The sequence below is a fragment of the Oncorhynchus kisutch genome, linkage group LG7 (assembly GCF_002021735.2).
Source record: "Oncorhynchus kisutch isolate 150728-3 linkage group LG7, Okis_V2, whole genome shotgun sequence".
In the NCBI taxonomy this organism is placed as follows: Eukaryota; Metazoa; Chordata; class Actinopteri; order Salmoniformes; family Salmonidae; genus Oncorhynchus; species Oncorhynchus kisutch.
This window is the reverse complement of record NC_034180.2, coordinates 976,502-992,056: the sequence shown is the minus strand read 5'-3', so window position 1 is coordinate 992,056 and position 15,555 is coordinate 976,502. Positions and strand designations below refer to the sequence as shown.

At 42.4% G+C, this 15,555-nt stretch overlaps 2 protein-coding genes across 5 annotated transcripts; one reads left to right on the top strand and one right to left on the bottom strand.

The window, feature by feature from the left end:
- The first annotated feature begins 3,866 nt into the window (after positions 1-3,866).
- LOC109881897 (mitochondrial uncoupling protein 2-like) lies at positions 3,867-8,819 on the top strand. Its single transcript, XM_031828322.1, has 7 exons — positions 3,867-3,998; positions 4,996-5,132; positions 5,266-5,473; positions 5,619-5,816; positions 6,620-6,721; positions 7,388-7,568; positions 7,984-8,819. The coding sequence occupies exons 2-7, from the start codon at positions 5,007-5,009 to the stop codon at positions 8,096-8,098; spliced, it is 930 nt and encodes a 309-aa protein (XP_031684182.1). The 5' UTR covers positions 3,867-3,998; positions 4,996-5,006; the 3' UTR covers positions 8,099-8,819.
- Positions 8,820-8,911: 92 nt separating this feature from the next.
- On the bottom strand, positions 8,912-14,109 carry LOC116374656 (ELMO domain-containing protein 2-like). 4 transcript variants are annotated; one of them, XM_031828320.1, is made up of 9 exons: positions 14,089-14,109; positions 12,491-12,638; positions 12,226-12,254; positions 11,488-11,585; positions 11,262-11,391; positions 10,966-11,099; positions 10,755-10,823; positions 10,316-10,449; positions 8,912-9,955 (listed from the first exon to the last, which is right to left on the bottom strand). In XM_031828320.1, exons 2-9 carry the CDS (start codon positions 12,633-12,635, stop codon positions 9,795-9,797), a joined length of 900 nt encoding a protein of 299 aa, XP_031684180.1. In that variant the 5' UTR covers positions 12,636-12,638; positions 14,089-14,109; the 3' UTR covers positions 8,912-9,794. The 4 variants fall into 4 exon arrangements, with proteins under 4 accessions (XP_031684180.1, XP_031684179.1, XP_031684181.1 ...); XM_031828319.1 differs by having other exon boundaries at positions 13,871-14,101; XM_031828321.1 differs by lacking the exon at positions 14,089-14,109 and adding an exon at positions 13,093-13,158.
- Between the last annotated feature and the right edge of the window lie 1,446 nt (positions 14,110-15,555).

Here is a 15,555-nt window from a genome sequence, read left to right as displayed (position 1 = left end):
TGTCTCGTCTCTTTATGGGATTTATCAGTTAGGGTTGCTCATACTGTAGCCTGGGATAAATATTGATACGCTCTGTTTCGACATTGAGAGGGGAAGACAGATCTATACAGAGATGGAGACAGAGCACCCTCTGCTGGAGAAGAGAATGTTCCAGAATCAGACCCAAAATCCTGTAATGCCACCAAAGAGAAGGATAAATGAGGATGCTTTCATAAGGCTGTTTATCATTGAAAGAATGTCAGTTCCTGTCTACTTAAGGGGGTGGCTCTCCCATAGACACCAATGCGATAGCAGTTGGGTCTGGTCTACTCAGCTCCATTTGAAACAAGAAAAAAATGAGGGAGTAGAATATCTGATGCCACCACTGCAAATACTTTTCTCTTTTCTACCTAAGTGAAGGGTTAATGGCTAACATTTTTCCAATTCTCTAGCTTCGACAATGGTGCGCAGTGTCAGTGTGGGAGACATGCTGAAATAGAGACTTTGTCACATACAGGTTGTTTGTGAAATCTCTCGCTTCTCATCTGCTGCTCTGCAGATGCTTGGGGGTGTGGTTCAGGTTGACCAATAAGAGCTTGCCATTGTAATGCATATGGGAACATTCTCTAGCAATGATTAATCCATTAACGTAGTAATGGATTGGGTTGAAGTGTTTACTGGTCTGCTAATACGTCATTCTCTGTCCTCCTTTGACTGCAGTTATGTAATAATTGTTCATCCCAGGACCTGAGCAAACGCATCATGTCCCTAAATTATGGATTCAAAGGTCATTAGAATGTAGAACAGGGTTTCCCAAACTCGGTCCTGGGGCCCCCCTGGGTACACGTGTTTGCCCTTGCACTACACAGCTGATTCAGGACCGACTTTGGGAAACTGATGTAGAACACTGGATTTTAATTCATGTTCTGTGTTAGGATAAAGAATTTGATTTATTAAATTATTAACATCTAATTAATCATGTGTGATGCTGAATGATAGTGTAGATTTCTTTTTTTACCATTCGTCCCAGAGCCTACACGGTAGAGAGCCTACATAGTCTTATGTGTGGTAGCAAACAATGTCCCCAATTCCCTCTTGCTTTTAGGATTATTTTCTGTTTTTTACTCCAATCACTGTTTTTTCCTCTTTGTCCACAGGGGTAATATGTTAACCAATAATGTTCTGTTTATCAAGTTCTCATTCCTGTGTGTTTACCATGAACCTGGGTGGTCAGCCTAAACTCGCTTCTTAACACCCGGAAGCTAGCCGCACCAATGTGCCTGAGGAAGCACTGTTCAACTGACGCCCGAGGTCGGCATGCAGGTTGCAGGTGTTTTCCCTCTCTCCCTCTTCAGCTCAGCTACTGAGAAACGCCACCTTATGTAAAAGACATGATCGGGAGTCAACCCTCCCCCCAACCCGGATGATGCTGGCCCAATTGTGTGCTGCGCTATGGGACTCACGATCATGGCCGGTTGTGATACAGCCTGGGATCGAACCCGGGTCTGTAGTGATGCCTCTAGCACTGCCTTAGTGCCTTAGACCTCTGTGCCACTCGGGAGGCCCAGGGTCAGTTTTGTCTTTTACATAAGGTGGCGTTTCTCAGTAGCTGAGCTGAAGAGGGAGAGAGGGAAAACACCCTGCTGTTAGGCAATACTCTTATCAGCCCCATTTGACATTTAGTCCCTAGTTCACGTCACAACCCTCCCACTTCTGTCACCTCTGTATATTGACCGAGAGGCAAACTCTTCACTCAACATGTACCAGCATTACGATTTGAACGGTTCTGGGACATCAGTCCATTCCAACATGTGCTCAAACATTTTGTCTCCCTAAAAACACCAGTGACATGTAACTTATTGTAGAGAATTAAGGTAGCTGCTAGCATGGTTAAACCAGACTGAACACTACAGCCTGGTATGTTTAAACGTCTCTATCAATAGGCAGCCGATCCAAATAAAGCCAACTATCTCACCTGGTCTCTCACAATTTCATCAGGAACACCAGTTACCTTTTGACAGACTGTCATGAATCTGGCTGTTAGCCAATTAAACTCTCCCACCTTAAGCCCCTGTCCTCCACACCCTAACTCCTATTGGCTGAGAGCTTAGACAAGCCTCTCGACAGCTGGTACGATGGGTCCCCTGCTTGTTACTGATGTTATTGCTAGAAATGTTGTAGATAAGCAACATATTGTTGTAATGAAGTTAATGATTACATTCAGTAAACCCATCTTCGTGTTACTGATACTTCTGATATTCATATAGGTCTGCTGGTAGCTGTGGGGTGAACAGAGTAAAAGAGCCCCAGTGGTTCCAAATACTCTGTGGTAGAATACTCTGTCTTTCAAAAATACTCTGTCTTTCAAAGATAATTCGTAAAAATCCAAATAACTTCACAGATCTTCACTGTAAAGGGTTTAACCACAGCTTCCCATGCTTGTTCAATGAACCATAAACAATTAATGAACATGCACCTGTGGAACGGTCGTTAAGACACTGACAGCTTACAGACGGTAGGCAATTAAGGTCAGAGTTGTGAAAACGTAGGACACTAAAGAGGTATTTCTACTGACTCTGAAAAACACAAAAAAAAACGTGCAACAACACCTGCACAGGATCGGTACATCTGAACATCACACCTGCGGGACAGGTGCAGGATGGCTACAACAACTGCTCGAGTTACACCAGGAACGCACAATCCCTCCATCAGTGCTCCGACTGTCCGCAATAGGCTGAGAAAGGCTGGACTGGGGGCTTGTAGGCCTGTTGTAGTAAGGCAGGTCCTCACCAGACATCACCGGCAACAACGTCGCCTATGGGCACAAACCCACCGTCGCTGGACCAGACAGGACTAGCAAAAAGTGCTCTTCGCTGACGTGTTGCAGTTTAGTCTCACCAGGGCTGATGGTCGGATTCTCGTTTATCGTCGAAGGAATGAGCGTTACACCGAGGCCTGTACTCTGGAGCGGGAGCGATTTGGAAGTGGATGGTCTGTCATGGTCTCGGGCGGTGTGTCACAGCATCATCGGACTGAGCTTGTTGTCATTGCAGGCAATCTCAAAGCTGTGTGTTACAGGGAAGACATCCTCCTCCCTCATGTGGTACCCTTCCTGCAGGCTCATCCTGACATGACCCTCAAGCATGACAATGCCACCAGCCATACTGCTCAGTCTGTGCGTGATTTCCTGCAAGACAGGAATGTCAGGGTTCTGCCATGGCCAGCGAAGAACCCAGATCTCAATCCCATTGAGCACATCTGGGACCTGTTGGATCGGAGGGTGAGGGCTAGGGCCATTCCCCACAGAAATGTCCAGGAATTTGCAGGTGCCTTAGTGGAAGAGTGGGGTAACATCTCACAGCAAGAACTGGCAAATCTGGTGCAGTCCATGAGGAGGAGATGCACTGCAGTAATTAATGCAGCTGGTGGCCACACCAGATACAGATACTTTTGACCCCCCCTCCATTTATGTTAGTCACATGTCTGTGGAACTTGTTCAGTTTATGACTCAGTTGTTGAATCTTGTTGTGTTCCAACAAATATTTACACATGTTAAGTTTGCTGAAAATATACGCAGTTGACAGTGAGAGGACGTTTCTTTTTTTGCTGAGTTTATGACAAAAGGTACCAAAAGGTACCATTACACAATGAGTGGTGAATGTTGCCACATTGCACTGAGATTAATGAAATATTCCCATTAAAAGTTGCATTGTAGTTTCAAAGTAATGTACCGGTAAATGTGTTGTTTTTCATGAATGTTAGAAGCTGTGCGCTGCTGTAGGGTTGATTTGGACATTGACTTTCTTGACAGTGAGTGGACTTTGGTTTGGCCCGTGCTCCTGGACACAGTAACACCTCTCTCTGTGGCAAGTCAGTAAAAAATTGAATAAATATGAGGATGCACAACTCCTTGTTTCAGGGTTAGGGCTGGCTCCCTGGGACTGTAGTTTGGGCTCTCACGTCCTGCAGTAAACCAATAGCTAGTCAAACGGATTTTAAACCACAGGATTAATAACAATGTAAGTACTCTCAGATATTACCTGTTAGATTTCGCTACACTCGCAAAACAATTTGATTTGATTTGACCAACATGGTTGAATTTTTTGTTGTTGGTTAGACCTAATATAGGTTTTTGTAAATCTTGGTTTCTTTTTGAGATGTGTTGCACCATTTAATTTTAAACCTGGATTAGTTCATCTAAGGTTCGATCTTTAAACTATGAGTAGTTACATGTGTCATAATGGATTCACCAAAGCAACATGTTCTCATTCTATTTCGTTGGAAACAAATTAGCACTGGTCATTGCTAGCTTGTGTCCTTTATACAGGCTATTAAAACTATACTTTTTGGTCAAATTAGTTAGCTGGCTAGTTGACTTTTACAATCATGGTATCCACAAGAGTGTTAATCACACTGAAAATGAAGCACATACACTGACATTTTATCAATTTAAACCTCCTGCAGGAGCAGTTCAGAATAATCCCTTATCTACATTTTCATTTCATTTTAAAACAATAGAGCAAGAAGATTTAAACTAAGAACAAAATTAAACTTAGTTTAGAAGAAGGTTTACATTTAACAAATATGAATTTAAAACTAGGTTTAAAATGTGGTGCAACAAGATTAATACTTGAACCTTGATTTAACCCAGTTTAAACCTTGATTAAACCCAGTTATTGACCTTGATTTAACCCAGTTTGAGTTAATCCATGTTGGTGCAACCCACCCCTATATATAACTGAGGTTTATTTCATCTGGTTGATTGTATAGATTATTGTAATCAATGCTGTTCAGTTGTTATTATGATGTAATGTGTTTTCAAATATCACAAAATCCCTCCTGCCACAACAATAGGCTACACACTGCACAGTACTTTTGAAACCGAATCAACAAATTGACCGGCATATTTACTCAACAATATCCTAAGTATCCACAGCATTTTGTTCCAAGGATGGTAAGAGAGAATAGATGCGGCAGTGTTGACATCCTTCCCTCTTCCTCCTTCACTGTCTGCAGTACCAGGGACCATGGTGGGAATGAAGCCCTCCGATACACCCCCTACCCTGGGGGTGAAGCTGCTGAGTGCTGGCTCAGCCGCCTGCATCGCTGACCTGGTCACCTTTCCCCTGGATACAGCCAAAGTCAGACTCCAGGTAATGGTTCACTGTCCACCTCCAGCCCTGAAGACTTGAGTCTGACCTCCTGTAACTCTGAATTTTACTGGCACCTCCTCTAACACTGATTCTTGTGGGGACCTCCGTTAACACTGACACTTGTGAACCCCAGATTCAGGGAGAGAAGGTGGTGTCGGAAGCTACCAAGGGCATCCGCTACAGGGGGGTGTTTGGGACAATCAGTACCATGATCCGGACGGAGGGGCCCAGGTCGCTGTATAACGGTCTGGTGGCGGGCTTACAGAGACAGATGTGCTTTGCCTCCATCAGGATCGGCTTCTATGACAACGTCAAAAACTTCTACTCTGGCGGAGCAGACAGTAAATTAGGATAATTCATCGGAGATAATAATCTGTGATGTTACATATTTTGTACCAAGAGAAGAAGCATCATATAGTACCTCAATCATCATCCTTTCAGTACTTAACACACCCTCGTACCCCGTCTGCCCCTGTCCTATCCCAGCTGCAAATATTGGTATCCGTATCTTGGCCGGCTGCACCACAGGGGCCATGGCTGTGTCTTTCGCCCAGCCCACTGACGTGGTGAAGGTCCGCTTCCAGGCCCAGGTCAACCTGACCGGGGTGGCTCGTCGCTACACGGGCACCATGCAGGCCTACAAACACATTTTCAACCACGAGGGCATCCGCGGGCTCTGGAAAGGTTAGTCAGTACAACCCTGGGCCCAATCGGTTGATTTGCAACACCAATCTCCATTGGTTGTGTTGCTGCTAACCTTGAGCCCCATTGATTGTGTTGCTGCTAACCTTGAGCCCCATTGATTGTGTTGCTGCTAACCTTGAGCCCCATTGGTTGTGTTGCTGCTAACCTTGAGCCCCATTGATTGTGTTGCTGCTAACCTTGAGCCCCATTGGTTGTGTTGCTGCTAACCTTGAGCCCCATTGATTGTGTTGCTGCTAACCTTGAGCCCCATTGATTGTGTTGCTGCTAACCTTGAGCCCCATTGGTTGTGTTGCTGCTAACCTTGAGCCCCATTGGTTGTGTTGCTGCTAACCTTGAGCCCCATTGATTGTGTTGCTGCTAACCTTGAGCCCCATTGATTGTGTTGCTGCTAACCTTGAGCCCCATTGGTTGTGTTGCTGCTAACCTTGAGCCCCATTGATTGTGTTGCTGCTAACCTTGAGCCCCATTGATTGTGTTGCTGCTAACCTTGAGCCCCATTGATTGTGTTTGTCCGTAGTGGAACTGTTTGCATAGAAAAGACCAAAGATTGTTGTCTATGTCACTGTCATTCAATGTCAGGGATGTACAGATATTGATTGGAGCAGATGCTGCAAAGTTGATGATCCCATAGGACAGAACTTGAGTGCACCTGAAAATAAAACTTGGCTTTGCAGGTTGTTGTTGAGTTTTCTTGGGCCTTATACTAATGACAGACTAGTGGTTTAATTCTGGTATAACTATTGGGGTTATTAACCAACCGACCTGCTTCTTGTTCACTCCAGGCTGTCTACCCAACATCACTAGGAACGCTCTGGTCAACTGCACAGAGCTTGTGACCTATGACCTCATCAAGGAGGCCATTCTTAGGCACAACCTGTTGTCAGGTGAGTGGGTGCTATTGGTGCATACAGTCACAGCGAGACAGCTGACTGGGCAGAAGTCCACATGCCCTCTCGCTCTTTTGTCCTTCATGTGTCTTGAAAGCCTGATAACAGTATACATAGAGGTACATAATATTCTGTCCAGCTATGGAATAACACGGAGCTAACATTTATCTAAAGGATTTTTATTGCCCCTTTCACAACAAAGCGGTATAAAACAGAGATAATGATTTCCTGTAGGCCTCGAGACAGAGGCCTTATACAGTACAATGTATCTGCATGGCACTACTTGAACATTAACTTTAGTGTCAGCATTTCTGTTATACATCTGTGTTAATCCACTAGTTCATCTAAGGTTCAATCTTTAAACTATGATTAGTTACACGTGTCATAATGGATTCACCATAGCAATATGTTCTCATTCTATTTCGATGGAAACAAATTAGCACTGGTCATTGCTAGCTTGCTAGCTAGCTAGCAAATTGAGTTTGAAATACAGGCCATTAAAAACGAATTGCACTTTTTGATCGAATTAGTTAGCTGGCTAGTTGACTTTTACAAACATGGTATCCACAAAATCTAAAATTGTTAATCATACTGAAAATAGGTGCCCATTGATATCTTTGTGACAGTGTTTCAAAAGGGCTTATGATGACCGTTTTCCCACAGATAACCTCCCGTGCCATTTTGCTTCTGCGTTTGGCGCCGGCTTCGTTACCACCTGCATTGCCTCTCCGGTGGACGTGGTGAAGACACGATACATGAACTCTCCGCCGGGCCAGTATAAGAGTGCCATCAACTGTGCCTGGACCATGGCCACCAAAGAGGGACCCACGGCCTTCTACAAAGGGTGAGCTCACAGACAGTCACACACACTGTACAAACAGACCGGTGTCCTTCAGTCTGTTGATAGAACAAGGCAGTCGGATGTAGTTGTACATTTTAGAGTCCTCAATGATATATAATTGATTTTGCTGTTTTGGGTGGTTACCTTGACACAGTAACTCTTCCAGAGGAGGCTGGTGGGAGGAGATATAGAAGGACTGGCTCATTGTAATGGCTGGAATGGAATCAAACATATTTAAACCACGTTTGACTACGTTCCATTTATAACATTCTAGCAGTTACAATGAGCCCATCCTCCTATAGCTCCTCCCAGCAGCCTCTGAACTCTACTAAGCAAAACTTTGGAGCATTCGCAGGGATCTTTAGTTGAAAGTCTCTCCCAAACTAATGTTTAATTTGTCCTCTCTTGTTCCCTATAGATTTGTGCCCTCATTTCTAAGGCTGGGCTCATGGAACGTTGTGATGTTTGTGTCGTTTGAGCAGCTCAAGAGAGTCATGATGGTAGGAAAGCAGAAGATGGAGGACAAAAGTTAACTTCATTCCTACGTGCAAAGACCCCTTTGCAATGATGACAAGCGCACAAACCCTAGCCATATTGAGTTGGACCCACAAATGTAGTGTAGACTACAGGAACACTATGGACCACGATCCATAACGTTAAGATTCCTATGTGTTCATCAGCATGTTGTATGAATAATGAGGAATCCTTTGTTAAAAAAGGAGTTATGAAAGTACATTTGAAGTGCATCTACCTTGGAGAACAGTTTTATTTTCTCTATTGTTATTTATTTTGACCTATACTTCTCCTACGGTCTCAAACCAGTCCTTGTGGACCTCTAGCTATTCTCGACAGTGTATTTAGCACACCTGCCAAATGTGAACTAATCAGCAAGCTGCCGTTACTTTAAATCAGGTGTACTAGGGTTAGGATACAGTACTCTAGGAACGACTGCTGGGCTACCAGGACTGGGTAGAAAAAGGCTTCCCTTGTATTGTGTGCTTAAATTGAATCCCCAACAACTCCCGGTCGCCGGTTAAGGCAGCCCCCTCCGCAACGCTCTGATTCAGAGGGGTTGGGTTAAATTCAGAAGACACATTTCAGTTGAATGCATTCAGTTGTGCAGCTGACTATTTATCCCACTTTCCCTTCCCTTAATTCCCCCCCAACAAATGTAATAAGTTATAGTTTAATAATTAGTATTTAGATGTTGGTAATTTGCAATATATTGAACTTTATAAATATACTTATTTTGTTTGTCTGTGTTCATTGTATTGTTCATTACACGCTCCATTTAATCTCAAACTCGGCCTGACAGCTGACAGTCATCACACACTCATCCGAAAACATCACATCAGAAGTTTAATTTATTAACACTGGGCATGTGTCAGTCGTTACAAAGTTCCATACTGGGTCTACAAAATGTCAAATCATCTTCAAAAAAAATCAGGGCCCACGGCCTATAAATAACAGACAAAATACCATACAAAGTCAGCTTTCAGCAAAGACAATATTGTACGAATGTGTGGAATAGGCAGCGGCGTAATAACCAGTAATCTCAGCACCACCTATTGAAATGTATTGACAACAATGACGGTATCAATTCAAACGCATTAAAACATGCACAGAGCTCTCAGTGTCTGAGTAAGTAGTACAACCATTGAGCATTAGGTAAACAAATTATTATTATTATTATTATTATTATTATATTATCTACTACGATATAAATACGATATAAATTCCCTCTCTGGACACATATTTGATTCCTGAGCAAGAAGGACAAATACGAGAATGAGTAGGCAAAGTTATTATGAATACATGCGAGACGGCACTTGTTGACTTTGTTAAATAAATTCAAACCTAGTTAATATTATTACCAATCTCCATTTCCTCTAAAACTATTGTGTAATTCCTTTCCATGTCCACTGAAAAGTACACAGCCAATCAACTACATAGAACTAGTGCCCTACTATTTTATTTCCCCTTTTGTAATATTTGAAGCATTGGAATGGTCATTATTTGAGGCAGAGGGTTGAATTCCAGTCACCTGGTCTTACTTATTTCTAAAAACGAGTCACTAATTTATACAAATTTTAAAAAAGTGTGTAGATTGGGTCTAAACTAAGATCGAAGGGAAAGCTAGCTCAAAATGTCCCTTATTAGTTTGGAAGTACGCTGTAGTGAGAGGTTCTGGTGGTCCCAATTAGGTCCAAGCGAGACCCGTTCAGTCGGTCAGTTACTTCTTGGACTATCCGTCATGGTGAGGGCGACGGCAGGGTCCAGCAGTTGAATCTTGATATTGTCGTGGAACTTTTCCCTGTAGTGGTTGAACTCCATGATGCTCTCGGGCTCCTCCTCCACCCAGAACTTATCAAACTTGTACACCAGGTAACCTGAAGCAGGGAGGCCAAGACAGATTTAGGGGTTTAGGTAACCTGAAGCAGGGAGGCCAAGACAGATTTAGGGGTTTAGGTAACCTGAAGCAGGGAGGCCAAGACAGATTTAGGGGTTTAGGTAACCTGAAGCAGGGAGGCCAAGACAGATTTAGGGGTTTAGGTAACCTGAAGCAGGGAGGCCAAGACAGATTTAGGGGTTTAGGTAACCTGAAGCAGGGAGGCCAAGACAGACTTCGGGGTTTAGGTAACCTGAAGCAGGGAGGCCAAGACAGACTTAGGGGTTTAGGTAACCTGAAGCAGGGAGTTATCCCCTATGCTACTGACAAACAGAGTTGAGAGAGATTAGCATACACTTACAGAACAGCTGATGGAGGTGCTGCAGTTGGGGTCTCCCAGACACAGTGTTGTAGAAGTGGGGTTTGAGAGCACCACTCTTCAGTAAACTGTACGCCATCTCCGTCAGGTTGATACCCACTATGGCATAGGAGTACCTGAAACATGACACACATATGATAATCATTAAAAGGCTATAAATGTTGTCAAAGTAGGTTTACTTTGGGTGTGCTTGTTGTAGCTTGTTTGGGGCCCAGGTGGGCAGAGGTTTCACTTTAGGACTAATGGAAAAGTCTCAAATGTGGAAACTCTACCCACCCAGTACATTGGGCAAGCTAAAACAAACACAACTATTGATAGATGAGTGAATATACTGAAATGTGCAACAGAACAGCTGACATATAAAGAACAGAGTTCAACAGGCCAGTCAACTCCTAAAATTAGGTAATTACGTAATCCTTACCCCAGTTTGGGATGGTTTGCGTGGGACAGCACTTGCCGAGCCTCTTCAGTGTAGTTCTCACTAAAGAACCTGTAATAAACAAGATACCAAATTTAAAAAGTTAAGAAATCTAGCTTAAACTTGAGAAGAAAAAAAAAAAAACTTTTCAGAATACTGATGAGCAAGGTTAGATTGTTAAGGACTGGACAGTCATTCAGACAACATAACTCACACAAGGTTGGTTAGGCCCAACATGCCCATTCCTCGGAAGTCAGTCTTGGGGTCATCGCCTTGGAAACCAATGTCGCCCCACTGTTTGGTAACTCTGGACTCCAGTTTGACCTCAGGCATCAACAGGTCCCATAACTGTAGAGTCAGACAAGTCCATTCCTGTTAATACTTTACACTTACCTTTAAATAGAGATGATATTAAAAAGTTTGAAACAGTCATGTTGAATCATCTCATCCAGAAACATTCCACTGCTCCATGCTAGTCATTGACATCAAAAAAATGACCGGCCACAGTACCTTCAAAAGCATTTCCTCGTGTTGGACTTTATCCGAGTCAAAATTCTCTTTCCTCAACTCTTCCACGGAGGTGAATAAGTTCCTGTATCCCGTTATTTGTAAGAGACACAGCTTCAGATTCACCTTAAACCTAGGACCAAAGAGACACACATTAGTCATCAACATATACCATATAAAATCATCTATATAAAATATTAATAAAACTGTAAAGGATAACAAGACTGACGTGGGATCCCTCTGCGTTTTGACATTCTTTTCCCTCATGATAAGATCCAGATGCTTCTCCAAACCATCCTCCTCCACATCCACAGCAGCTCTTAATAGCTGGAGAGAGGGAAGGAGAGAGGGAGAGAGAGGGAGGGGAAAAGGATGGAGGGACAGAGGAGAGAGATGGTGTGATTAGTTCTCTCATCCATGGTAATAGCTCAGAGTTTGTGTTAGTACTTCTCCTACAGACTATGATGTAACACGCACGATGATCACTGAAGTCAGCTGATGGAACAACCAACTATATATTATCTACTGCCTTAACTTTGTATGGGGGAAATGCCATAGTAACAGAGTGATGCTGAGACTCAGAATTGTTCCCTTTAAAATGTATGCCAAACAAAAACGAATATTTGCAAAGTTAAGCAAACCATACAACTATGCACGACGCCTTCCAACAGTGCAGATGCAAAGGTTTGGTAAGTGAATGACGACACCAACAGCACAAACCGTCATTTTATTACCAAACTTTGCATCTGCACTGTTCAACTAAATGTGTTACCATGGAAATGCCCACAAACTGTTGATAAGAATGTGCTTAACATAACAAGAATAACAACCATCGCGGTACTGATCAATGGATTTGTTGAATGGGTTAAATGTAACAGTTGATTGTGGTTGTCTGTATGATAACTAGTCAACCATGCATTCCTGCTTCAGTAAAAATCAAGTGAAAGGAATGATTTCCAACATTTACCTTAGATTTGGAGTTCTTGAGTGAGTATTCTGAATGAAGAAAAATCAAATGACAGGTTAAAAACAGTTCAAAATGATAATGAATAGCACAACTGACAACTTGTTTTTCGTAAGGTTTGGGTAGTGGTCATTGGGCGTCGAATGGAGGAAAAATGCGGAGGACTTGCCCAATTAGAGATGCCAATTGTTGTTTTTCCGTAACAAAATGCTTTAAACATGTTCTGTTACCCTAATGAACACTATTTAGCTCTAGAATGTAACCTCACCTGCTTTCGTTGTCCTGGGCGCCCCAGGCTTGTAGCCGGCACAAATCCTTTGCAGCTCGCATTTCCCTGTCACCTGTCTGATGAACCACTTCAGCCAGTATCTAAGGAAGGACGTGTAGAAGTATCCCCAGATGCTGCCGAACATGGTCTACAACATAAACATGTCAGCAAGAGTTCCAAATACAACAAGGCAAGTGAACAACACCATAATCATACGAGTCATCCAAAACATATACTGGTAAGACAGCAATGGCGAGCCGTGCCTCTTCTTCGAGACATTGACAAATGAGCACCCAGAAAGATTCCCCGTGTACTCCAGACAAGCCAATAGATTTATCCTTTAGTTGTACGCCGTGCAATGGAATTAATGGCCGGAGAAGAAAAAACATCCAGCAATGGTAATGTCTCTGTAGTAGGAGCTAGCTATTGATACCTTCAAGCTATCAGTCTAAAGTACTGCAGGACCTCCCCAAAAACAATCATTCGCTACTATGTACAAAACCCCATATTCAATGGGAACGGTTGATACGTAGCTAATCTTAAAATGGCATGTCATCAGATAGGCCTAGGTGGTCATGTCAGGTCAATCACTGGAAAGTTACCGTAGCAGTAACTTTCCACGGTGTCCCCCTCCCAAACGATCTAAATCTAACTGCAAGTATTTCACAATCATTGATTTGCTAGCAAGCCATCTGTTGAATGCTGTTCCAGGACAGTCATTTACTTAGCTAGGAGACCAGGCGTGATTCATTTTGCCAATTAGTGAGTCGTACAGCCCAGAAACCAGGTGCAGGCTGTGGCACTGCTGAACCAGGCTTGCCAGTGAGTAGAAGTGAAATGAGAGAACACGTTGCAACATGAACAGAAAGGCTCTATTGTAATTTGAGCTCCTACTTTAGCAGGTGTCTTTACACAAATGGCTTTTGCTTGGCAAAATTACTGCTTTTGTTAGCCGACTGGCAGCTTGTCTTTTGTTTAGCAGCTAACGTTAGTTATCTCCTAACTAACAGCTAGCTAGTCAGCTCGCAGTAGATCGTCTCATTTCAGCCATTGTGCCTCCACCGTAAAGCTTCAGCACAGTAGCTTGAGGTTTCTAAGTTGTTGGGGTACTGAAAATGTACAGTAATTTCATTGACCGGTACAACACTAACTAGCCTAGCTATAACAAACTGACTGTTCTGGAACAAGTCTTCAACTGATAGCTTGCTAGCAAATCAGTGACTGTGAAATACTTGCAGTTAGAGACCTAGATAATTAACCCCAGAAAGAAAGTCAACATGTTAATAAACACAGTTAGCTATACCTGGCTTTTAAGCGTTAGCTAGCTCCCTAACGTTAGCTAGCTTAGCCACACATTCACAACAGGTTGTCAATATTTACCTTGAGTAATCAGGTGGATTATGTCAGCAATTACGCCTTGATTTGAGTGAATATAGCAACAAATAGACCTAGTGGTGAGCGTTATTTACTTTAGCAATGACAAATTCCTCAGATTAAACTAAAAGAGATGTGTCCACTGAGGTAGTGATGTTGACAAGTCTTTTGGCTAACCTCTTCTTTGATTAATAGAATCTCGACCCACAAGTGTACCACTTTACCTTTAGCGCCACCTGTTGGGTTGGGGTATGGTGAGTTGATGGAATCCTGGGGTGTATTCAATACACAGAGTCTGTTTCAAAACGTTTTGCAACAGAACAGAAACCTTGTACTCCAAACGCTCTTCAACGACAAGTTGTTGGGTTCTTAAACGGACGTTGTAGTTCTTTTTAATTGTATGGTTTCCACGTGTTGCCACTCCAATCTGAATAGTCTGCTAAGGGTTTGGCACAAGCTGCTATAAATGATAGATTCTGCTCTAAAGTGAACTGAAGTTTGTGGGGCTCCTTCCAACTTCTTCTAGCCGCTTATTTTTATATTTAAGAGAGACACGACTGAACTGCAACTTCTATTTAAGAACAAAACGGGACTCAACAACATTTGGAGTAAACTTTTTTACCTGCTAATTAATTGCACTCATCTGGTGTCCCAGGTCTAAATCAGTCCCCGATTAGACGGGAACAATGAAAAAAAAACAGTGGAACAGGCTTCGAGGTCCAGAGTTGAATTTGAGGGCACTAACCTATTATAATAGCTGCATTTCCTATACTTGCCACACGAAGGTGCGGATGTTGCATAGGATGTATGGTGAAAATACTTCCCTAAAGAAACCATGGTCACTGGTCATAGGGATTAAGTTTAACAGCTCGACAAATTCCTTGAATTAGTAGTGTGTTCATATTTGATTGAATTATGGAATCAGACATGTCAATCTCCCATTTTTAAACACTAATGTTTTGGCAACAAAAAAAACATTGCAAGTATGGATACTTTATCTATGAAATAGCTTTATCAATCTAGGTATCTTCAACTATTTATCTATATATTTTGATCAATAATGTATCTATATATTATAGATTTTCATATATTTATCTATATCTATATGGTATCTATATATGTCAATAGATTCCGATAGCACATTTGACCACATCAATCAAATCAAACTTTATTTGTCACTTGCACCGAATACAACAAGTGTAGACCTTCCTATGAAATGCTTACTTACTTACAAGCCCTTAACCAACAGTGCAGTTCAAGAAGAGTTAAGAAAATATTTACCAAATAGACTAAAGTAAAAAACAATCATTAAAAAGTAACACAATAAGAATAACAATAACGAGGCTATATACAGGGGGCACTGGTACCGAGTCAGTGTGCGGGGGTAATTGAGATCATTTGTACATGTAGGTAGGGGTGATGTGACTATGCATAGATAACAAACAATGAGTAGTAGCAGTGCACAAAAGGGGTGGGGGGTCAATGTAGATAGTCCGGTGGCAAATTTATTAATTGTTCAGCAGTCTTATGGCTTGGGGGTAGAAGCTGTTGAGGAGCCTTTTGGTCCTAGACTTGACGCTCCGGTACCACTTGCCGTGCGGTACTAGAGAAAACAGTGTATGACTTGGGTGACTAGAGTTTTTAAAAAAATTTTTTATTATTATTATTTTTTTATTTCACCTTTATTTAAC

Coding starts and splice junctions, on each gene's coding strand:
- LOC109881897 (XM_031828322.1), top strand. CDS start 5,007: ATGGTGGGAATGAAGCCCTCCGATACACCCCCTACCCTGGGGGTGAAG. Junction 5,133..5,265: donor CAGCCAAAGTCAGACTCCAG/GTAATGGTTCAC, acceptor TGTGAACCCCAG/ATTCAGGGAGAGAAGGTGGT. Junction 5,817..6,619: donor CATCCGCGGGCTCTGGAAAG/GTTAGTCAGTAC, acceptor TGTTCACTCCAG/GCTGTCTACCCAACATCACT.
- LOC116374656 (XM_031828317.1), bottom strand. CDS start 12,879: ATGTTTTTTCTTCTCCGGCCATTAATTCCATTGCACGGCGTACAACTA. Junction 12,255..12,490: donor GCCCAGGACAACGAAAGCAG/GTGAGGTTACAT, acceptor TTCTTCATTCAG/AATACTCACTCAAGAACTCC. Junction 11,392..11,487: donor AAAACGCAGAGGGATCCCAC/GTCAGTCTTGTT, acceptor CTTTGGTCCTAG/GTTTAAGGTGAATCTGAAGC.